The sequence below is a fragment of the Heterocephalus glaber genome, unplaced genomic scaffold (assembly GCF_053883595.1).
Source record: "Heterocephalus glaber isolate CG9 unplaced genomic scaffold, H.glaber_assembly_v1.0 deba00001451, whole genome shotgun sequence".
Lineage (NCBI taxonomy): Eukaryota > Metazoa > Chordata > Mammalia > Rodentia > Bathyergidae > Heterocephalus > Heterocephalus glaber.
This window is the reverse complement of record NW_028258301.1, coordinates 2,092,650-2,115,703: the sequence shown is the minus strand read 5'-3', so window position 1 is coordinate 2,115,703 and position 23,054 is coordinate 2,092,650. Positions and strand designations below refer to the sequence as shown.

General features: G+C 39.0%; 2 protein-coding genes across 5 annotated transcripts in view; one reads left to right on the top strand and one right to left on the bottom strand.

The window, feature by feature from the left end:
* Faf1 (Fas associated factor 1) overlaps nucleotides 1-7,201 on the bottom strand; it is a 481,980-nt gene extending 474,779 nt beyond the window's left edge. The window contains exon 1 of one of the 2 annotated variants that reach the window (XM_004869274.3): nucleotides 7,068-7,201. In XM_004869274.3, the coding sequence (XP_004869331.1) occupies nucleotides 7,068-7,112 (45 nt within the window). In that variant the 5' untranslated portion in view covers nucleotides 7,113-7,201. The remainder of the gene's footprint in view (nucleotides 1-7,067) is intronic. The other variant, XM_087214744.1, reaches the window with a different exon arrangement.
* Nucleotides 7,202-14,538: 7,337 nt separating this feature from the next.
* Cdkn2c (cyclin dependent kinase inhibitor 2C) lies at nucleotides 14,539-20,457 on the top strand. Of its 3 annotated transcripts, none has more exons than XM_021247993.2 (3): nucleotides 14,539-15,860; nucleotides 16,196-16,335; nucleotides 19,703-20,457. In XM_021247993.2, exons 2-3 carry the CDS (start codon nucleotides 16,207-16,209, stop codon nucleotides 20,078-20,080), a joined length of 507 nt encoding a protein of 168 aa, XP_021103652.1. In that variant the 5' UTR covers nucleotides 14,539-15,860; nucleotides 16,196-16,206; the 3' UTR covers nucleotides 20,081-20,457. The 3 variants fall into 3 exon arrangements, with proteins under 3 accessions (XP_021103652.1, XP_004869329.1, XP_087070869.1); XM_004869272.4 differs by having other exon boundaries at nucleotides 14,541-15,756; XM_087214743.1 differs by lacking the exon at nucleotides 14,539-15,860 and having other exon boundaries at nucleotides 15,933-16,335.
* The last annotated feature ends 2,597 nt before the right edge of the window (nucleotides 20,458-23,054 follow it).

Here is a 23,054-nt window from a genome sequence, read left to right as displayed (position 1 = left end):
CACAGGTGTGAAGGGATTGGTCAAAAATCACATAAGTGGTAGAACTGTGATTTAAATCCCAGTTGTCTGAACCCAAAGGCATATCCTTAATCACTATTAAGTAAACTATTTAATAATTAATAAGCTATTAAACTTTATTTTATATGCAAGAACCTTATTTTCCCAAAAACCTACAATCCAAATATTTACATAACAGGATTTGTTTGTCTAATAAAGAGGATAGAAAAAAAGAGAAAAAGGGGGCAGGTAACATACTACTTTGTGGCCAAAGTACTCAATCTCCTACCCAGGGTAATCTCTCACAATGAAATATGTTCCATGGATACTTAGTGTGATTCCTAATCCACATCACTGTAGACAATACCAATACCACTGATACCATTTCTGCATGCACACTCTAGCATTCTCTTTCTAGAAGATATCTCTTTCTGTCAAACTAAAAAAGAAAAAAGAGGAATTCAAAACTGCATTGAGAAAATGTCACAAAGGGACAGAAACTACTTAAAACTGACTTACCAATAGAGCAAAGTCATGGAAAACTCTGCTTCAAAAAACAGCTCAGAAGCATATGATACCTTAAAAGTCCATGGTGATAATCCAGTATTAGAAAATTTATACAGCAATACCGGCAGCAAAAGTATTACTAGCTGGAAAGATCAAGAGGGAACAACAAAGGCACAACTGTGTGGTTTAAAACAAAAAAACAAAAAACTAAAAGTAACATCAAAATCAATGCAAAGCCAGGCATGGTGGCACACACCTGTGATCCCAGCACTTAGGAGGCTGAGACAGGAGGATCAGCACAAGTTCAAGGCTAGCCTAGGCTAAGTAGTTAGTTTAAAATCAGCCTGAGCTACATAGTGAGAACCTGTCTCAAAAAAAAAGAAAAGGAAAGAAAAAGAAAAAGAAAAAAGAAAATCAATGCTTAGGTTGAGGATATAGCTCAGTGGTAATATGTACAAGGCCAGAGGTCACATATCCAGCAATACAAAAAATTAAAATAAACCAGGGCAAAATTTGAGAACAAATTAAAGAACTCTTAATCTATGACAACTGGAACTAAATTCGGAAAGAATTCTTTTAACTAGGCAGATAAGGTTTTATTTTTAAGAAAGGCTGAAATAAAGTATTACCAGTGAAAATTGTCCTTTACTTGAGTAGAGCTAGGATCTGTTTCTATATTATTAGCAATATCAAAATAAAAATAATAAAATGTGAGAGACCAACCTGTAAGACTAAATGGTTATACCACCTTTTTGTTCCCAAAGAAAATTGTTATAAAATTTTATCTTACAGGAAAAGGAAATTACCATGACAATAATCAAAAGGTTAAGGGGATCCAATATCTCAAATGTACAAAGAAACTCAAAAAAAATCAGGTCCACCAAAATAAAAGACCCAGTCAAACCTGGACAACTAAAATGAATAGATAATTCTCAGAAGAAGTAAAAAAATGGCCAATAAATACCTGAAAAAATGCTCAACATCTCTGGCTATCACAGAAATGCAAATTAAAACAACACTAACATTCAATCTTATGCCAGAAAGAATACCTATCACTAAAAAAAAAAAAAATACTGGTGAGCCTGGGGTGGGGGTACCCTCCTACATTGTTGGTGGGAATGTAAACTATTTCAACCATTCTGGAAATCAGTACTGGAGATTCCTCAAAAAACTAAAACTAAAAATTCCATTCAACTCAGCTATTCCCCTTCTTGGTATCGTCCCAAAAGAGTTAAAGACATCATACTACAGTGTAGCACAACTCTTAAGCTTAATCTTGGAAGCAGCCTATATCCATCAGCCTATGACTGGATAAAGAAAATGCAGTAGTTATACATATGGAGTACTACTCTGCCATACAGAAGGATAAAGTAATCATTTGTACAAAAATGGGGCTGGGGATTTAGCTCAGTGGTTTCGCTGCCTGCTGCGCAAGCATAAGGACCTGAGTTCGATCCCCAGTACCAAAAAAAAAAAGATTTGTAGAAAAATGGATGTATTTTGAGACTATAATGTTAAGTGAAATAAATCAGATACACAAGCTTAAATATCACATAACTTTTTTATTTGAGAAGTCCAAAGTATAATTTTTAAATTAAATATAAACAATAGGAAACAGGGAGATAGATCTTTTGCAAATGGGAAAGGGGATCCAGAGGGGAAGGAAAGAGAATAAAAAGAATTAAGATATGTTAAGGACATGTACCTATCCGTTAAGATGAATGTAAACATGTACTGCAAACATGTAGTAATAATGAATTTTTTAAAAAGGGTTGTGAAGGGAAATTCATTTTTTTATTTCATTAAAACAAAGTATTAGGTAATTAATATTACTAAGATTATTTGACAGCAACTGCAACTGTTTGGATGACTATTTTTACATCTGTAAGCAAACCAAATAGATCTCAAAAGTATATCTGATCAAATAATCTTTGTGAAGAGGAAAAAAGCTGTTAAAGAACTCTGCAATTGGCTGGGGATTTAGCTCAGTGGTGCCACACTTGTCTTGCAAGCGTAAGGTCCTGAGTTCAATCCCTGGTACTTGGGGAAAGAAAGAATTCTACAATTACCAGAAAAAGATTTGGAACTTTCACCTGAATTCATCTCTGTTACAGAAACATTAAAGGAGGGCCGGGGATTTAGCTCAGTGGTTCCGCCACCAGGCATAAGGTCCTGATTTCGATCCCTGGTACCAGAAAAAAAAAAAAAACAACCCACGAACATTAAAGGGAGAGGGGTCTTCATGATTCATCAATGCCTGTTTTTTTTTTAAACCCAGGAAATTCCTTTATACCCCTAGCCAACATGTAAGTGTACTACTCTATTCATTCCTTTACCAATAATAGAATGTGCTAATTTGAGAGAGAGAGAGAGAGAGGGAGGGAGGGAAAGAGGGAGGGAGGGAGGGAGGAAGCGCGCAAGCTGATTTTTGGTAAAACATTCCAAATTCTAAAGTTACTTGCTCAGAGAGCTAAATTTAAAAATAATTAATTAAACAAGATGTTGGCACTCTCTCCGTTCAAAATTTTGGTGGTGCAGCCACTATAGAAAACTGTAGGACAGTTCCTAAAAAAACTAAAAATAAGATTATTGTGTGATCCAGCAATTTTACTTCTGGGTGTATTCCCAAAGGAAGTGAAAGCAGGGACTCAAACATATTAATACACCAATGTTCACAGCAGCATTATTCATAATAGCCAAAAGACAGAAATAGCCTACATGTTCATCAAAGATGAATGGATAAATAAAATGTGATATATACAAACAACAGGATACAATTTGGCTATAAAAAGAAAATTCTGAAAAAAAAAAATTCTGACACATTATAACGTGAATGAACCCTGGGGACATTATACTAAGTGAAATAAGCCAGTCACAAAAGGGCAAATACTGCATAATTCTACTTACATGAGATACCTAGAACAGTCAAATTCATAAAGACAGAAAATAGAACGGTGGTTGCCAAGGGCCAGAGAGAAGGACTGGGGAGTCACTGTTTCATGGACACAGTTATGGTTTCCTAAGATGAAGAGTGCTGGAATGGATGGCAGTAACGGTTACATAGCAGTATGAATGTAATTAATGCCACTGAACTGTACACTTAACTGGCAAATTTTAGTATATGTATTTTACCATGACTAAATTTTTTACCTGAGAACAATTTGGACTATAATTGCTTTGTAAAAAGTTCATCTACCTACAATGTTCCAATCCTATCTCATTAAGTATGAGCCATAATCTTTCATCCACTCATCACTTCTCCCCTTTCAACAGAAGTCTTGTCTGTTGAGTTGAAATAGATACAAACTCAAACAAATTTAAAAATCCCTTCTCAAAAGTTTTTACATATTTAAACACTGTATTACCAGAACTTATTATCTAGCAATCATCAAAATCTGACATTTATCTTTAAATCAATCAAATTCAAAAATTATGTCCTCTTACAAAGACACACTGAGCTCTCAAAACTATTACTGATTCCTACAATCATATAACAAAGTATAATTTTGTTATATCCACTTCTGTGTGGGTTAAGTGACTTGTCCAGCTGTAGAAGAAACCAATGTCATTCAAGAATGTTCATGCCAAAACTTGAGGTATAATCTTTAAAATAAATTACCTAAGGGCCAGGGATTTAGCTCAGTGGTTCCGGCACCTGCCTTGCAAGCTCAAGGTCCCGAGTTCAATTCCCGGTACAAAAAAAAAAAAAAGATAAAATAAATTACCTGGTTTTCCTATAACTAGACTAATGCTTGTTTTTAAGTTAATCCTAAAAATCACAGAATATAAAAAAATACTAAGAATAATCAATTTTAAACTAAGGTTATGAGACCAAACTGATCTGGTACCTTCATTTGTAAGAAAAGCACAGGTTCCTAAACACACAAAGGTTAATGTGATTAACATGTGTACAGTTTCCTAAATATTTTCTTACCTAGTTAACAATATAAAACTTTCATTATGTAAAGGTGCAAATTTCCAATGATGAATGTCATTATATTGTATACCTAAAATGTACCAATGATTAGAATGAGTAACTGATAATGGGAAATAGGAAGAAAAGGTCCAAAGGGGTAGGGGAAGTGTGAAGGGTAGGGGAAAGAAGGGAAAGGAAAAATTATGAGAAATGGAAAAAATGGAAACAAAGTCTTTGTAAATAGTGAAGGGTGGAGGGGGTGAAGGGAGGGTTGGGAAAGGGGAAAAAATAAAAACCAAGATGCATCATGTAAAGGTACAAGTTCCCAATGAGAAATGTAAATGTATTGTATATCTAAAATGTATCAATAAAAGAATTAAAAAAACAAACTTTCACCATTTAGTAAACAACTGTTTACAACAAATACCACTAGTTTTTTATTTTCCATTTATAAACAACTGTGGACAGCATTGTCACTGGCCTAAAAGACCACTCTAATGCTATTCAAGCAAGACAAAAATCTTATTAGACTTTATTAATGTAGTCGAGTATAGTGGCACACACCTATGATCCCAGCACTACGAGATATATGAGACAGGAGGATCATAAGTTCCAGCACAGCCTAGTTGACTTAGCAGCTTAGCAAGACTATCTCAAAATAAAAAATTAAAAGGGTTGGGGATGTAGCTCAGTGTGAAGGTCCTAGCTTCAATTCCCAGCACTACCTAATTAATTAATTAATTAAAATACATACTAATATGATCAAAATAATTACTTTGATAAAACTGATACTCATCAGAAAATATTAACTTTACCTCTGAATAAAGAACTCTCAATCTCCTGTTCTAATGATTGTCACAAATAATAAGTTAGAAAGCAGCTGCAAGTTATTAAGGTAAAAAGTTGGGAGAAATCAAAACAAAGTTACAATATTAATTTTAATTAATTCAACCAATAAGGTTAACTGCACTTATTGATATTGTCCAAAGTTTTTCACATCCGAGTACAATTTTATAACAGAATAAAACTACACCTAAAAATACTAAGTCCTTTTTCACAGTATGCATTCTACATTAAAGACTGCACTGTAGAACAGGGGAGAAAGGCTAATACAACATATGAAAATACAACACTGAAGCCTACTATTTTGTAAAATAGGTTCTAATGTGTTTAGTTTTAGTAGTAACTTTGTGCCACTATAATATAGCTAGCACTGATTTTATATATAATATATATATATATATATATATTTTTTTTTTTTTTTTGAGTCAGAGTCTCCCTCTGTACTTCACCCTGGCCTTGAACTCACTATGTAGCCCAGGATGGCTCTAAACCCTAGGTGATCCTTCTGCCTCACCATCCCTCCTGCCTCAGCCTCCAGAGTACTGGAATTACAGCATGCCTTACCACCCCTGGTTTAATAAAATATATTTTAAGTATGTTTTTTTAAAAATCAAAAAGAGGATGAAAGATTTAGACAGGCGAAGACCTTAAGTCATTCCTAAACCTACAACTTGGGGGTCAACTTTTAAGAGCCCTCCTCTCTATGTTTAGAGGCTACAACATAATTAAAAGGTAGATATATCCATATTCCAAGTGTATCAGATACCACAGTAAATAAAAGAGCAAACATCAAGTTGTAAAAATAAGAAACTTGAACAGAGAGATAAAAAGATCAGTAAGGACACATACTGTTAGACTATGTGCAACAATGACAGGATTAAAAAAAGGAAAGTCTGCCTATACCTAACAGTGGCTTCTAAGTTAATGCCAAAATGGTTAAAAATATCTCACTAAAATATTTTCTACATCAAAAGGCAAAGGTAATGTTAACAAGATATCACTTCTAACTTCAACTCTTTCCGGATAAATACAGCTCTAATTTCAAAGGCCCTCCCTAAAATACTTTCATGCCAGTGTCACAACAGCTGGGTTCAGTAAGAAAATAACCTTTACTTATCCTTTAAATTATTCCTAGAGAAAGGGCACCAACTAACCCATTCAAGTCTGGAGGGGAGGGAAATCCACAAATACAAATTGGTTATTAAGCATGTGAGTTCACTGTAAAGATCCATTGGAATATACAGTCTCTGCCCCTTTCTTATCTTCTTGCCCTCCAAAGATTCCAATAAGGCAAAATGTCAAAAGGTTTACTCTTCCCTGAATAGGACCACAATACCCCCATCACCTCTTTCTCATCACTTTGCTTTTTTACTTTTCCCTTAATACAATACACAACATCCATAACAACACACACTCCATACACCAGTCTCCTCAGAGAATAATCCAAAATATATCATACTTAATGGCCCCATACTTAATATCCCCAAATTGTACATTCCCCATATAACAGAGGAAACACTACACACACACACACACATACACACACACACACGCGCGAGTAATCCAAAAATCTTAAAATCTTAACACCCCATTAAAAAATCTCATTCAACTCGTACGTAATACATTCTATACAACCAACGTAACATACGAATTATATGCTCATAAATCACACACACACACACACCCCACGTAAAAGCCTAAACTACACAACACTGCAGTGTTCAAACGCTGGGAAGAGGCTACCCTTCTAACACAGTAACCCACGAGGTTGGAGGTGGGAGGGGAACAGGGCCAGACATTTCACCTGAAAATCCGCCAGGATGATCTCGCGGTCCATGTTGGACGCCATGGCGGCCGCCGAGTTCCGCGGCGCCGGGAGGGAAGCGCGCACCTGGGCGGGAGACTGCGCCTCCTGCGGCCGTTGTCGCCGTGGCCGCCGCCGCCGCCGCCGCCGCCGCCGCCGGGCGCCGAGGGGCTGGCGGGGAAGCCGGCGGGCGGGCGGGCAGCCCGGCGGGAGAGGCAGCGCGGGTGGCGCTAGGCGCTCATGCACTCGGTAACCTTCAGGCGCCCGGGAGCCCACGCCGCAGCCGCCCCGACAGAGAGGTTGATGTACAGGCGGGTCGGGTCTAAACTGCCGCCGGCCAAGATGAGAGCAGGTTGCAACAGAGCGCCCCCGGCTCCCTTCAGCGGCAGCGAGACCGGCAGGGGCGGGGAAACCCGGTGAACGAGCAGGCGGGCTAACCCCGCGACCGCCTCCGCCTCCTCCGCTTCCTCCCTAGCTGCCGCCTCCGCCCCTGGTTGGCCAGCGCCAGGGCTGTCGCACATTTTGCCTGTCATCGAGGTCGCAAAGCGGCGCTTTCCGGCTGCCACGTGACGGCCCTCCTGTCAAGCGCTGGCCGCGCGACTACACCCGGCTGATGCCTACGCGCGCGGCGGGGACGCCGACCTGTAACCGCGGGAGCTTGAGGTCTCGCAACAGGTTATTCCGGTTCGTGTGGAAGCAGAGGCTGCGGGGTGCCGCCTCCCCCTGGCTGGGGCCTGGATCGGTTTCTGCGCCTTACGTGGTTAGTCACACATAAACACATCCAGTCTTTCAAACCAGCTCAACACACTCAAGCCTTCTCACAAACAGCATTTCGTAAATGCGTTTTCTCTAAGTACAACTCCTTACACAGTCTCACCATCAAAACACGCTTACGTATTATCACACCCAATCCCAAAGCCCTTTCGACTGAATCCTCCTCAGACTCAGTAACAGGTATCAGACTCCCTCGGTCCACATAGGAGAGAAAGGTGAGAATCTGGACCTCAAAAAGAGAGTGACCCACCTAATCGAGAGGCAGAGACAGGAGGACACCAAATTGGAGCCCAGCCTGGGCAATTCGGTAAAACCTTGTCTCAACATTTAAAAAGAAAAAAAGTGCTAGAGGAGGTGCTGGTGATGTAGCTCAGCGCTCATGAAGAAGCTTGCCTGAGGTGGTGGCGCACACCTGTGCTCCCAGCACGCTGGGAGACCGAAGCAGGAGGATCACAAATTCAGTTCCCACCTGGAGAACATACCAAGACTCCATCTCAATTTTTTAAAAATACTACTAATGATGAAGAGGACTGGAGATACAGCCAAGTGGAAAGGCCCTAGATTCAATCCCCTTTATCACTAAAAATAAATCAACTATAAATAAATAGTAAGTGGCGAAACTTTATATTTTATAAAACTTGGGGAAAACTTGAGTTCAGTTTTGAATATAGTCAGTCTATTTAAAATACTTTCATGGAGCTGGGGGTTTAGCTCAGTGGTTCCGCTGCCTGCCTCAAAAGTGCAAGGTCCAGAGTTCAATCCCTGGGCCCCCCCAAAAAAAAACTTTTATGAATAAAGAGACTATATTAGTATACTTGTCAGTTACTGAAAGCTTCAACTTAGGGTCAGAAATTGACAGCCTCTGTACCTATGTACTAGCTCAGTGGTTCGTGTGTGTGTGTTTGTGTGTGTATACACATATATTTTTATTTTCCAAAATGCAGCACAAACATGAATCATGAGGTGATACACAGTACCAACCATGTAAGTGAGGCAATTCAGTTGCCCTGTTGGTATGAGTCACCTTCAGTACAAGGCAGGTGAATAATTGTTTCTAGTTATATGGCCAGGATTAATGCAGCTCTGAAACGTTAATAATTTTTTCTATATGAGATGTGTGGATACCTCAGAACCCATTCAGATTCTGCACTGTTCCTTGTCTCTCTCCCATCTCTCCATCTGGAAGTTAAACCGATGTCATGATGTAGAAAGAGAGGAAGAATGTCCTAAGACATTCATGCATATGATCTTTAGTACTGATTTCCCAAATGGTTGCCTGTAGAAACTTGGGTGAGTCACTTGAATCTGACTTCTGCTTCTGACAGTAGTATTTCAGGTAGTAAATGAGAGAACAGTTATGAAATTCATGAAAAATACATATTATCTTTATAAAAAAAACCAACATATATTTCATACTCAGCGTTCTTGTGTTTGAGATCTAACATTAACTCTTTCAAAACCTTTATTTCTTTTCTCCAAAATGGGACTAAAAAAACTTAGAGTGATTTTGAATGTTGTGAAAACTTATCATAACCCTTAAAACTCTCCTACCATATTAGTTGTTGTTATTCTTTATGCTAGTTCCTAAATACTTTTCTTAGGGCCACCTCTTTCATAATTCTTAAGCCAACAGATATTTCTCTATTATGGCTTTTGGTATCTTTACTACACAATTTAATGATCTGATAAATTCTGTAATTTTTCTCTAATTGTTTCATCTGCATGTTTTATCTCTCCCTAAAGGTTGAGTTCCTAGATATTATAAACCATTTCATCCCATGTGCTCTTATATTCACCATAGTTCATACATGCAAAGTCTTGCGGACAGAGTATAGTAATTAATAATTTTGAATCTATTATTTTACTAAGTGTCTAATATGTACAGATACCTTATACACATTATTTCTCATTTAATTTAATCTTCACAATCACTTTACAGACTAAAACACTACTCTTAGAATAAGAATCTACCCAGGTCATGCTACAGAGTGACAGACCTGGGACTCAAAGCCAAGTCAAAACCAATGTTCTTTCCAGTTACTCTAGAGCAATGGTAGTGAACCTATGCCACATGTGCCACAGCAGGCTGTGTCACTGAAAGCTCTAAAAGGTTCTCCATCACTGCCCTAGAGTCTCCCTGTACTGTATTATTACCCTCTGTGCCAATAAATTTATACAGTTCTTGAAGAGACTATATCTTCCCTATAATCTTATTCATGGTTGGTTATCCAGTATCCAGAATAACTATCCAATGCAAAGAAAAGGAAAGAAAATCAAATATTAAGTTGAAAAATTCATTTTTCATTTCTCCAGTATGCCTTCCTTGAAACAATTTCACTAAAGTGTCACAAAGAAAATAGAAATGTAGGGCTGGGGATTTAGCTCAGTGGTTCCAGTGCCTGCCTCGCAAGCACAAGGACCCAAGTTCAATCCCTGGTACCAAAAAAAAAAAAAAAAAGAAAGAAAGAAAAAGAAGAGAAAATAGAAATGTAGAGGAATTCTTTATCCTTATAAGAACTATGAAAATAATTTTAATGTAGCCATTCTCATAAGTGGTCCAATGCAATAATTTGTGGAGCTCAGCCTAATTCAAATACAGATCTTCTTATGGAATCTCCATGTTCTTAGCCTTTTAAAGGAGATTTTTATTTCGTCTTTCTTTCAAATATAAATGAGAGGGCCGGGGATTTAGCTCAGTGGTTCCACTGCCTGCCTCACAAGTGCAAGGTCCCAAGTTCGATATCTGGTACAAAAAAATATAGATATAGGTATAGATATAGATAAAAATATAAATGAGAATGGGCCAGGGATTTAGCTCAGTGGTTCCACCTCCTGCCTTGCAAGTGCAAGGTCCAGAGTTCAATCCCCAGTAACAACAACAACAACAACAAAAAATATATATATATATGAGACTTATTTGTAATTATGTCACTCAATTTTTATAGAAAATCATTTTGAATTTATAGAACAGTTCCAATATAGTATAAAATATTACTATAAACATTTTACCCATCTTCCTCTAATGTTACCATCTTACAAAACCATGGTACATCTATGAAAACTAACAAATTAACATTGCTACAATACAGTAATATTAAATTCTAGAGACTTTACTTCTATTCTTATATCTTCACCTGTTCCAAGAGCCAATCTAGAACACCATGTTACATTTAGTAAGTCTCTGACGTGTCTTCCAATTTGTGAGTTTCTATGTTTATTGTTTTGTTTTGTTTTTTGTTTTGAGGCAGGGTCTCACTGTGTAGTTCAGGCTGTCCTTGAACTCACTACGTAGCCCAGGCTGGCCTCGAACCCATGGCAATCCTCCTGCCTCACCCTCCCAAGTGCTGGTATTATAGGCATACACCACCACACCTGGCTGTTTTCTCAGTATTGACACCTTTGAAAAGTCAGGAAGTCTTCAGAATGTCCCTCAACTTGGGTTTGCCTAGTATTTCTTGGGAATTATACTGACTTTATGGATTTTGAGGAAGAATACTACGTGATGTGTCATCATCATATCAGGGCCACATGTTATCAACATGATTTATTACTGATGGTATTAACTTTGATCCTTTGATTGAGATAATCAATGTTTTTAAAAGCAATACTTCTTGCCTATAATAAAATTCATGAGAACACTAACGCTACTACTGAGCTAGATCCAAACTTAAGTGATCATTATTTCATCTAATGATTTAATGGTTAAGAGTCAGTGGCTGATCCTGGGCTCTTATTAAACAATAGAAAGGGGATAAGAGGGCCGGGGATTTAGCTCAGTGGTTCCACCGCCTGCCTTACAAGCAGAAGGACCTGAGTTTGATCCCCGGTACCAAAAAAAAGGGGATAAGATTTGAGGATTTAAGATCTAAGTTTGTCCAGTACCTGCTGACTTTAAATCTCAGTCTCTACCAGCCTTAATTCCTTCATTTGAAAAATATGGTTATCACATTTACCTCACAGAGTTGTAAAGATTAAATAATGTATGTATCATTCTATAACCATGTAACAAGATATAAATATTAATTGTTGCTATTATGTTTAAGCTTTTGAGTTACTATTGGGCATTTTTTTCTTACTTTACGAAAGGACTTTCATAGTGGTGTGAGCAGCCATATGAAAAATCCTACTAAATCTCAGAAATAAAATGCCAAAGACACAAGTAGAATAAAAAGGCCCTCTGAGGGTCTCTTTCCCACCTTTATCTATAAATATGAGAAAGAGTTTGGGACCTGGTTAATAAATTGTAATTACCTCATACACATTTCCCAAAGTTAGTCATTTAGCAACTGTGCACATAGAGTCAATGGGAGAAAAACACAAAATAATTTGACTAAACCATATTCTGCAAGTCCTTTAAAATGACTATGAACTGACGAAGACAAAGGTTCCCTGACTATTAGTACTCAATATCCAACTTAAAGTATTTCTTTCAATACTTCAGGGACATATCACTGTGATGTTAAAAGAGAAATCACTACTATCAATGCAATAGAGTATTGTATTTAACTGTGAACCTTTCCTGTACACCATGTTAGAATATAACCTTATTGAGAGCAAACAACTCTTAAATCTACTTCAGTGAGTTACAATAAATATGATATGGTCATTGGTGGTGCTTGGTAATGCTCAGTTACACTCTGAGCAAGATTATAGCCTCTGTGCTGCCACTTCTTGTTTACACAATAGCACAACAGACAGAATAATCATGCCCTTTAGGGCACCAGCAAAACCAGAATTTTAAAAAAACCCAAAACTTCCCCAAAGATTTTAATATTTCAGCAAAACCAACTGAAATAGTCATCATGGAAAAAAACACAGAACTTTGTTGGGCTTTTTTACTTTTATTTTTGGGTTTTGTATTTTTCATATTCATATGAGGCAGGGTAGTAATACATCAAAATTGTTTCAGTGCTTAAGACCTTTAAAACTCTTCAGTTCTATAACTGTACAATACTATAATACTAAATTACTATGAATTGTACTTAGTTATTCAGCAAAAAGTAGTTTATTTCATGAAAATTCTAACACATGCATATCTATGGGGGGGCGGGAGTGGAGACAGAGTCTCACTATGTATCCAGGATGGCCTTGAACTCACTATGTAGCATAGGCTGGCCTTGAACTCGAAACAATCCTCCTGATTAGATGTGCACATGTATATCTATTCCTTACCTAAAAAGTACAATTTCATTTTTTCTCATTTCAGTATTTTCTGTAATCAAGAAACCATAGTAAGTGCTAGAAAGCAATTTTTATAAATTGGACTGTCCATTATCACTTATTCATCCAACAGTGCTACTATATGATCACACTTTCCAGCTGTACTAAAAAAATTAGTTTCCAGAATAATCAAAAGTAAATTATTATTTATTATTGGAATAAATGGAATCCTAAATGTTCTATTTGAAATGTCTAAATATATGCTTTAAAAAAAGAGGAGTTAATTCCTGTGCTGTGGTTCCCACTTGCTTCACAACTCAGCTTTAGTTACCTCAGAAAAGAGCTGGGGTTTTTTTCTTAACAGTTCAGTTAGAGAAGAAAAACAAACAAACAATTCAGTTAAAGAAAACATGGCCAGATTCTTCCCAGCTTCTGCTGTCTCTACCTGAGGGCCAGTCTGTTGCTAGCTGGCAATCCAGATGTTTCTGGTGTTTTGTTAATAGTTCCAGTTTTCTTCAAGAAGCTAGGTACAGATGTAGCTTGAGGATATACGAGCCAGAAGCTGGTTCTAATTAGGCCACTTATCTTTTTTGGGGAGGGGGCTTGGTTTCATTTTGACCACTGTAACCATGCTTCATATTTTTAAGAGCATAAAAATACAGAAAAAGCAACAATTAGTTAATTCCACATAGCTAAAAGAATTTAAAAGTTCAGAGAATTGGTGTCCAACTATTGAAATCAATGATTGAGGACAGAGGCTTTATGCTGAGATCACCCTCCCCACATCCACCCTCCAAAACCAAGCCCATCTAAATTGTGAGAGGACTTCAACAACAAACATATAGCTTCTAGAAAACACTTCCCAAGACTTCTTTTATGTTTTGTTTAAAACTGCTTTTCTCCCATTTCTCCAATAGGAATATTTCACATTTTTTAGCCCCTGGAACTTTTAACATTTCAGGGTACATTATGATTTCTTATGACACGTTCTACGTTTTCATAAAACTGGAGTCTACGTGGCTCTACCGCAGCACTTTCGCCCAAACCACGGCCACCTCCGCAGCCCTCCGCGATGGTCTGGCAGGTGCGAGGCCGAGTTCACCGTGCGCGCGCCCGGAGGCAGAGGCGGCCGCGGCAGGCCCGGCTGCTCGAATTTAGCTAGCCTGGCTGCAGCGCGCGGAGGCGGGCAGACCTGCCCCACAGCGGTCGGACAGAGGCTAGCTACGCGCCAGCTCGCCTTCAGCTCTCAGCTCTGCCCAGCTGACTCAATTAACAACCGCCCTTACCCCTCCCCCGTCCCCGCTGGGCTCCGGACGGCCCGGGGTTTCCCGTCTCAGACTCCAGTCCTCCTCCCCACCCCCCGGGAAGAAGGCAGACCCTGCTTCGCGGGGCCAAAACCCGGCTCCGGCTGGGCCCGGCCGCGGGACTGATAAGCGGGAGCCCGAGACCGACCGAGGGAGGCTGGAGCGTGGAGGGGGGAGGGCGGGCGCGGGGCCGGGGGGCGGAGCTTGCGGGGCTCTTAGCGCGAGCGCCGCCTGGGCTGGGGGCGGAGCCCGGCCTTCCCGCTCCCGCGGCGCTGTAACTCCTCGGAGCCTCCTTAAAACTCTGCCGTTAAAATGGGGGCGGGTTTTTCAACTCAAAAAGCGCTCAATTTTTTTCTTTTCAAAAAAAGCTGATGAGGTCGGAAAAAAAGAGAGAAGAAACCAGCACCATCTCTGCAGAGGCAACAGAAGCAGCAATTGTTTCAGCGGGAAAACAGGAGCGAGAGAGGGAGGGAGGGAAGGAAAAGATCTGAAAGGGAGACGACGCTCAAGTGCCTGTAAGGGAAGGGAGCGGGGACTAGCGATTTTGGGGGACTCACTACAAAAGAGACTGTCACCGGCGGCGCTGCGCTGGGGAGGAAGCGAGCCGACCGCTTCGGCTCCGGGACACAGCTGGCTGGCAGCCGCTGCCCTGTCGGCGGCACAGGGAGACCGCGGACGCCTGGCGAAGTGGCACGGGGCGCCGAAGCTGCTGGGCGCTCGGCAAGAGGCCGGCCGGGCTAGCTGCGCCCTGGAACTGCGGCGACTCCCCATCCGCGGAGGCCGGCCTGCGCCTCCTGGGACCCTCCCCATCCTCGGAGGCCCCCGGACAACCGGGCAAGGAAGGAAGAGGCTGCGGCGCGGCTCAATGAGTGCCTCCAGCGGAAAGCCTGAGCGAGCCCAGTCGTAGGCGGGAAGTAACCGGCGAGCTGCCCGCTGCAGCCGCGATGTTGCCGCGAGCTGCCTCAGCAGCCTGGGCCCCCTAGACGCCGCCCGCGTCGCTCGCGCGCGTCCTCGGGCTGCCGGGGTCCGGGGACCCGGTGGGGCCGACATGCCGGGCTTGCCAGGGCCCTGCCGCGCGCCCCGCAGCCTCTGGAGACGGGCGCCGAGCCCGGCTCCCACGGCCGCGCAGGCTCGGCGGGGCTGCGGCAGCCGGGCGGGCGGGCTCCCGAGCCTTGCAGCGCGGCGCTAGCCCGCGGCTCGGCCCGGACGAGACCGCAGCTGCTCTGGTGAAGCCGACAGCGCTGGCGAGTCGCCAGGACCTGTAATTTAAGGGCCAAGGAACTGCTATTCCCATCTGCCTTTGGCAATCGTCTTTAACCCCCGGAGCACGTCAGCATACAGCCACTGCAGCACAGGGCTCGGGACTATCCCTTCAGCGAGACGAATGGAAACCGAGCCCCTCTGAGAACCTGCCCCCGAAGTTCTGGCCCAACTCACCACCGCGATCGAGGGTGGGTTAATGCCCCCCCCCCATGCCTTTTCTTCCGCGGTATTTCTGCCTTGACCTAGTCCCTTAAGTCTCCACACGCATTCCTCGCAGAGGTCTGTAGCTTAGGTACGTGACAGCTCTGCCGGCATCTCACCCCCAGGGTAATTAACCAGGAATGTCTGTGTGTCTGTCTGTTGGATCACCAGAATTCTTCATAGGGGTTATGGTAAAAAGCGAAGAAAAGAGCCCCTCTCCAATGGCTCAGTTTTGCTGAATAATCACGTGTGAATCGAGGGGCGGGCTTTTGGCAGGCAGATCTTACTAGTATTTACTACCAAGCTCTACTCCAGATTAACCATCCCAGTCCTTCTGTCAGTCTCCGATGCCATCATGCAGCCTAGTTAGAAGCAGAGGAAGAGGGAGAAAGAAAAACAACTAATTCATCTTTTCCCGATCGTCAGGACCCTGAAGAATGGCCGAGCCGTGGGGGAACGAGTTGGCGTCCGCAGCTGCCAGGGGGGACCTAGAGCAACTTACTAGTTTGTTGCAAAATAATGTAAACGTCAATGCACAAAATGGATTTGGAAGAACTGCGCTGCAGGTTAGTATCCAGAGAGGTGGGAAAAAAGGTTAATATTGTTGCCTACCTGACCGGGTTTCTAAAATGACAGCTTTTTAGATTTCAGGAATACAGATTTTCACTGTTTTTAACCTACTTGGTTGCCATATTTTATATCTTTAAGTGGATCCAACTCCCCAAAATGACGTACTTTGAACAAACTCGTCGAATCCAGTAACATCCTCGATATCAAGAGGATTCTAGGTTTGGTCTTAATTTTTGGAATGTTTTTGTGACGGTGTGGATTTCTAAGTAATCACAGCAGTGCCGAGGTTTGTTTGTTTGTTTTGTTTTGTTTTAGACGGTTCTGTAAATACATTATTATGATTATTATTTGAAGTAAATACACTGCCATTAGTGGTTTCACGTACTTTGCCCCTAATATTTTACTTCAACGTTAATTTTCTTGACTACTAACAAGTTTCTTCCCCCCCCCCCCCCAAATTCTTCACGTTTTGACAAACTACCTTTCCTCATTTGGAATGGATGGCCTGGGCATGGGGACAGGATGTGCATTTCACAGTTAATATAATACCATTTACCCATTCAGAAGTGAAAAATAAAAACTTGAATTTTATAATCAGAGCTGAGCTGTAGTGTTTTTGTCCGTTTGGTCATGCGGTGGTATGCTTTAATTTTCAGTAATTAGATTTACAGGCAACAACTGACACATGTCCAGCTGCCAAGTATGTACCTGATAAATTTTTTTCTCCTCCAGACGTTATCATGTAACTTAGTTGAAAGGCTTAGAAACAGAAAAATGGAAAAGTAATCTAAAATAGTTGCATTATCAGAGTTCTGATGATATTCTTATGAGCTATTCTTACTCAGAAGCTGTTTATGAAAGCTGGAGAGAAGGCTTTTGAAAAGCTTGGTTTAAGGGGCTTGGTTAAAAGAATTAGAAGTTTAAATGACCAGAGAGATGACAAAGTTCATATATCTGTACATATTAAATCAGAATGCACTGGCCTTACACAAATTTCAGTATTAAGGAAGCTACGCATAGATGCTAAATTATTTATATTGTCGTTTTATGTAAAATAAGTAGAGAAAGGATTTCTTTTTCTTTTTCCACCTAGAACTTTTGAACAGGTTTGGTGATTATATTAATGCCACAAATTTAATATATTGAAAAGTTTCCTATTGAAAAGCCAAAAAAGATTGTATCAGACTCACAAAGCATGAGCCACTCACCTATATTGAGAATAAGATCTTACAGGACTTCTGATGAACAGGAAGATTGGACAGTTAATGCTGTTTTTTAAAAAGGTTTGACAAACATTTTAATAGAACTCTGCCCTCTTGTTTATATTAAACATACTTATCAAGATAATAGCATTCACTGTGGCTTAGTCTTAGTACATACAATGAAACACAAACAGGAGTCTGAAGGCTTATTTTTCAGTATCCATACTCCTGACTCTGAAGTTGTGTAATAAGAAAGAACTTTTTTCAAAACCATTTCTAATATTACTATTATTTTCTGAAAAAATGGCAGATTTTCTTCTGTAATTATGTTTACTTAACACAGTTGCAAAAACTTTTGCTTTCTAGTGTAAATTTTTCAAGCAGGATAATATCAAAGGCCTTAATCCTACATTTGCTTGCAAAGAGCCAATGTATCAGTCTTTTGTTTTTCTTATTCTAAGTCCTTAAATGTGACCAAGTCATTAGAAAGAATGGTGACAAAAATTAGAACTTTTTAATTTATAATAACCAGAAGTGTATCTCATTGAAGTTCTTAAAAAATAAATTATGTGTCATTTTTACCACTGCCCTAAAAGAAGGGCTAAAAGTTCACAGGGTTTTAGCATTGAGGAAACTTAATATCTTGACCATCTATATACTTTGGATTTCTAGAATATTATTCATTCTAAGTATATTTTACTAATTTGTGATTGTGATCAAAATTTTTTAAACAAACATTTTAAAGAGATAAGTCAGCTTTGTATGTATTTTCCAATGGATTATAATTTAATAAACATTGAGTGTCTCTTATGCATCCTATTTGTTATAAATTTAATTATTGTGAATATACCTACATATAAATACATCAGTTAAAATGCTGAACATTTCTGGCATGTTCATAAGAATAATATTTTTCACAAAATTATATATCTATTTCATAACTTGCGTGCTGTTCTGTAAGATTTTTAATTATGAGAGATTAACAGATACTTTTATTAAAGTGAAATACATTTAAACAACAGTAAATAAGTCTTTGTGATGTTAACTATTTTGCATGTTGATTTAAAAATGTTAATACTACATTTTGACTTTTACAGTATTGGCAGTTTACAAATAGCTATTCCTAAATGCTTATAGTAACTGCAAAAGGAAATGACAGAATTGCCAGTTGAATATTAAATGGGTTCAAATATTAAAACAAAGCTGTCTGTACCCCAAAACACACATCAAATATTTTATGTTTTTCTTTTGCTCATTTAAAAATCAAGAGGTTAGTTAGAACTTTGAGGAACAGTAATATAGGATGACTGTTTCATTCTTTGCAAGAATTTTTGTTCTATAATCATTTCCTATCTAATACAAGGCATATCATGAATTTAGTTTTAGATAAATTGATATAATAAGCAATGTAGAACACTCTGGTTTACTTAGTGCCTTCATAATCAGTAACATTAAATAATTTACAATGAAGGATTCTAAGCAGTGAATATATCTAGTAGTCAACATTGAAGGACTTACAAAGAAAAAAGTATTTTTTTAAAAAACACTTGGAAACTTGGGGCTATACCTATTTGGAGGGAACTTGTAAAAATCATTTAAGAAAATATTAAGTCTATATTTTTAATAGAGCAGTTTTACACTAGGTGACACTTGGTTGGGGTTTTAAAGAAATTCACCATCCTCATTTGTTTTCAGTAGCTATTTAGAAAACAAATTTTACTCACATTTGATTTTCCAGACTTAATACCTCTGGCACATTTTATGAGCATTAAAAAGGAAATAGACTCTTATTTAAGTCACAAATTCGGTTTCTCTTATATGTATTAATTTATAAAAGAAACACAACTTTCCATGGGAAATAAAGAACTGAGTTGTCAGTGACATTTATACAAATTGCATAAATTTTATTTTATTGATCAAGTTATCCAACTTCTGGGCCCATTTAAGATATTCTATTAAAGAAGCTCAATTTTTAGAAGTTTCCTTCTACTTTTATTGACCAGTTCTTGGTTGCAACTGAGCTGTTCAGACCTTGTACTAGGAATCTTCCCCAAACACACCATCAAAACTAGTTACTTTTTAAATAGGACAGAGAGACATTTTTAAGTATTCCTGTAGCATGAGCACTTGAAGGAGTCTACTGTTTTTACTTCTTTTCTAGGTTATGAAACTTGGAAATCCTGAGATTGCCAGGAGACTACTACTTAGAGGTGCTAATCCCAATTTGAAAGACCGAACTGGTTTTGCTGTCATTCATGATGCAGCCAGAGCAGGTTTCCTGGACACTTTACAGACTTTGCTGGAGTTTCAAGCTGATGTTAACATCGAGGATAATGAAGGGAACCTACCCTTGCACTTGGCTGCCAAAGAAGGTCACCTCCAGGTGGTGGAATTCCTTTTGAAGCACACAGCCAGCAATGTGGGGCATCAGAACCATAAGGGGGACACTGCCTTTGACTTGGCCAGGCTCTATGGGAGGAATGAGGTCCTTAGCCTGATGGAGGCAAATGGGGTCGGGGGAGCCACAAATCTGCGTTGAGTATGGGGAGGGCTTTCCCACATTGCCTCTTCTTTGTCAGTTAATTGATTGGCTGCCTTAACTATTTTAATATTGGTCCTTAATATAGTTTTCTTTCATGTTTTAAGCAGCTAGTTAAATCTTCTGAAACTCAGTAAGTGGAATTCTCACTACAGGATATATTTAAGCAACATTTTTTTTCACCAGCAAAAAATACTGATTTCTAACATGTAATTGCGAATAGCTTTGCTTTCTTCTGAATATTTTATCCTCCCTTGACTTTCTTTGTTTACCCTGTTACTCCTTTGCTGATCTCAATATCCAACTTGGAAGCTTTGTTTTTAGAATGATTTGCGCTACTGATTCTTTTGCCTAATTAAAACACTTTCAGAACAGGATGATGTTTTTCTGTGATTTTTCCCTCTTCTATAACCCATACACAACTTAGTACAGCTAAGAACTGTACTAAAAGTTCATGTTTTAAGTCTTAGTAAAGGTAGACCATTTGGAAAGATATATTCTGTTTATGGTTCAGTTATTCTTTTCTTTCTCCTTATCCCATCCCACAGATTTTACTTGTTGCCTAATATTTCTGCTTTAAAACAAAATAAGAGTAACATTTTTTTGAAGATCAAACCTGAAATAATTTCTGTATGAATTTCTCCAAATGTTCAGTCTTCCATTTTTCTCAGTCAGATAGTTGAAGTTTCAGAAGTAGTGATCTGAAGACAAATATATGTGAGCTCTGAAGCTACTTTTAAAAATTTTTTCACCTTAAAGTGCTTCCCATTAGTTGATTTTTTTAAATTACAAAATGAAACAATTAAGTCATATATTTCCCAAAATTGTACCATAAATATACTGTGTAATGCTGCCTTTTTCTCCCTGTATGTCAGAAATGTAAAATTACAAAATGTCTGAGTATTAAAATAAAATGCAAATTCCAATTTTTAGGTGATAAAAGAGCAAGAAAAATGTACAAATTACACATCATGGTCATAACTGTTTTAGGGTCTACAGAATAATGAATGTACAGTCTTTTAACAATGAATAATCAAGCCACTCTCCCATTTGGTACTTGACTTCCACAAAACATTTTTGTAGAGGAGTTTTATTTGTTTTTGTTTTTGTTTTGAGATAAGGTCTCACTCAGGCTGGCCTTGAACACACTATGTAGCCCAGGCTGGCCTCAAACTCAAAGCTATCCTCCTGCCTCAGCCTCCCGGTGTAGAGGAGTTTTAAATCTTTTTTGGAAACCTGTTTAGCTAAAAAAGTTTTTAAATGTTGAAGGAAACAGAAAGATCTCAAATATCCAGGAAGATTTTCCAATGTCTACTACTTATTCTGTCATATTAAAGATTGTCACCAAAGGATTTCAATGCAGTTAACCATTTTAAATTTAAATACTTTCTTCATTATTTCCTATATGAACAAAGATGTTTTATCTCAGAGTCCCCTCCTTCTGCTTCATATGCTTTCTGCCCTCACTTCAAAAAGAACAAAATACATCAAGGTTTATTGAAGGGCATGGTTCTATTTCTTGCTCTAACAAGAACAAGGACGGTTGCAGGCAAAGTGATTTTCAATCATTTATTTCCATGAGAATATACAAGAATATAGGAGGAAATATTTAATCCTTTTCATTTTTTGGACTAAAATTCACATTTCCTAAACTAAGTGCAACATAACTTCAATTTCTGCCATTTTTAACCATAAGTAAGAAATTTATTTTTGATGGCAACATGAAATAAGGACACTTTTTTAGAAAAAAGAAACTAAGATGATTTTGAAGGAAAAGGTGTATTTTAGATTTAAAGAGTCAATATATAAAAATACTCCTTAAGCTGAATATTTTTTAAGTACACCAAAAAGAATTAAAACATTACTGAAAAGAATAAAAATAACCCTTCTTACAAGTTGTAATTATAAAGTTGGACAATTCTGAATTTAAAATCTAGTTTAATAGACTTTACAATATCCACCATGTCTTAGCATATGCTTTATCTCATGAAGAGTAATTTTCCTTTAGAGATTTCAAATATAAAGGCATAGAACTATCATAAAGCAAGAGAAATACCGCAATGGCTTTGTTCTGGGGTGGTCGGAGCATAATAGAGGGAGAGGAAGGTCTATCTCTTCATCAGCCTAAAATTTGTTGGGCATTAAAACATCCCCACATTACTCTGGCTCTTTGCAGGAAGTAGCTTTGTTAATCTAAGTATTTTAGAAATTAGTTGTGTGGTCCCCCCTTGGAAATATGAAAAGCCATTATTCAATCTCATAAAACCTCGACAGTATTCAGTAAGAAGTGAATGTGCCCGAAATGTATAGGATGGAATGGACGGTGCTGCAGAGTTCAACGGGTTCTAATTTGCTGGGAGCAGAAGTGGGAAGAGGTCTGAAATTATGCAGATGCTTAGAGTGAGGAAGTAGGTGCTAATTAATAAAATGTCCAGAGCCCCAGGAGACAATGCTGTAGAAAGGACGAAGGCTGAAAAGCAGAGATGCGCTCTCTAATTCAGTTCTTCACTGGATCCGCATCCACTTCGGGAAACAGGTTCAGCCAGCCCAGTAAGCTAAACCCAGGCTTACGCTTGGGACGAGATGTGGGCGTTCACAGGACCGCAGTCCAAATTCTAGACCCCAAACCACTGAACAAAGTGTCTTTTATCATATTTCGGTAGAGAATCAATAGTTTTTTGATGAACATTATGCACCTCGCAATGGTGTACACACACACCACGCTGGGTACCTGACAAAACATGCTCTATCCTGGGAAAGCAATTCATTTGCCAATATGATAAATTTCCTTTATCGTCTTAATCAAACGAACGTTGTAGAATCTGGGGCCCAAGACTAGTTTTGAAATCTCAGTTCCCCCCTCCAAAAAGGTGCTTTTGGCTTTTACCGGGAAATAGAACTAGTTGTCCAGGAGAGCTGGAAGCTCACAGTGCTGTAGTGAGAAAGGGTCGTACTTACAGCCTTCCTAACTGCC

Coding starts and splice junctions, on each gene's coding strand:
- Cdkn2c (XM_021247993.2), top strand. CDS start 16,207: ATGGCCGAGCCGTGGGGGAACGAGTTGGCGTCCGCAGCTGCCAGGGGG. Junction 16,336..19,702: donor TTGGAAGAACTGCGCTGCAG/GTTAGTATCCAG, acceptor CTTCTTTTCTAG/GTTATGAAACTTGGAAATCC.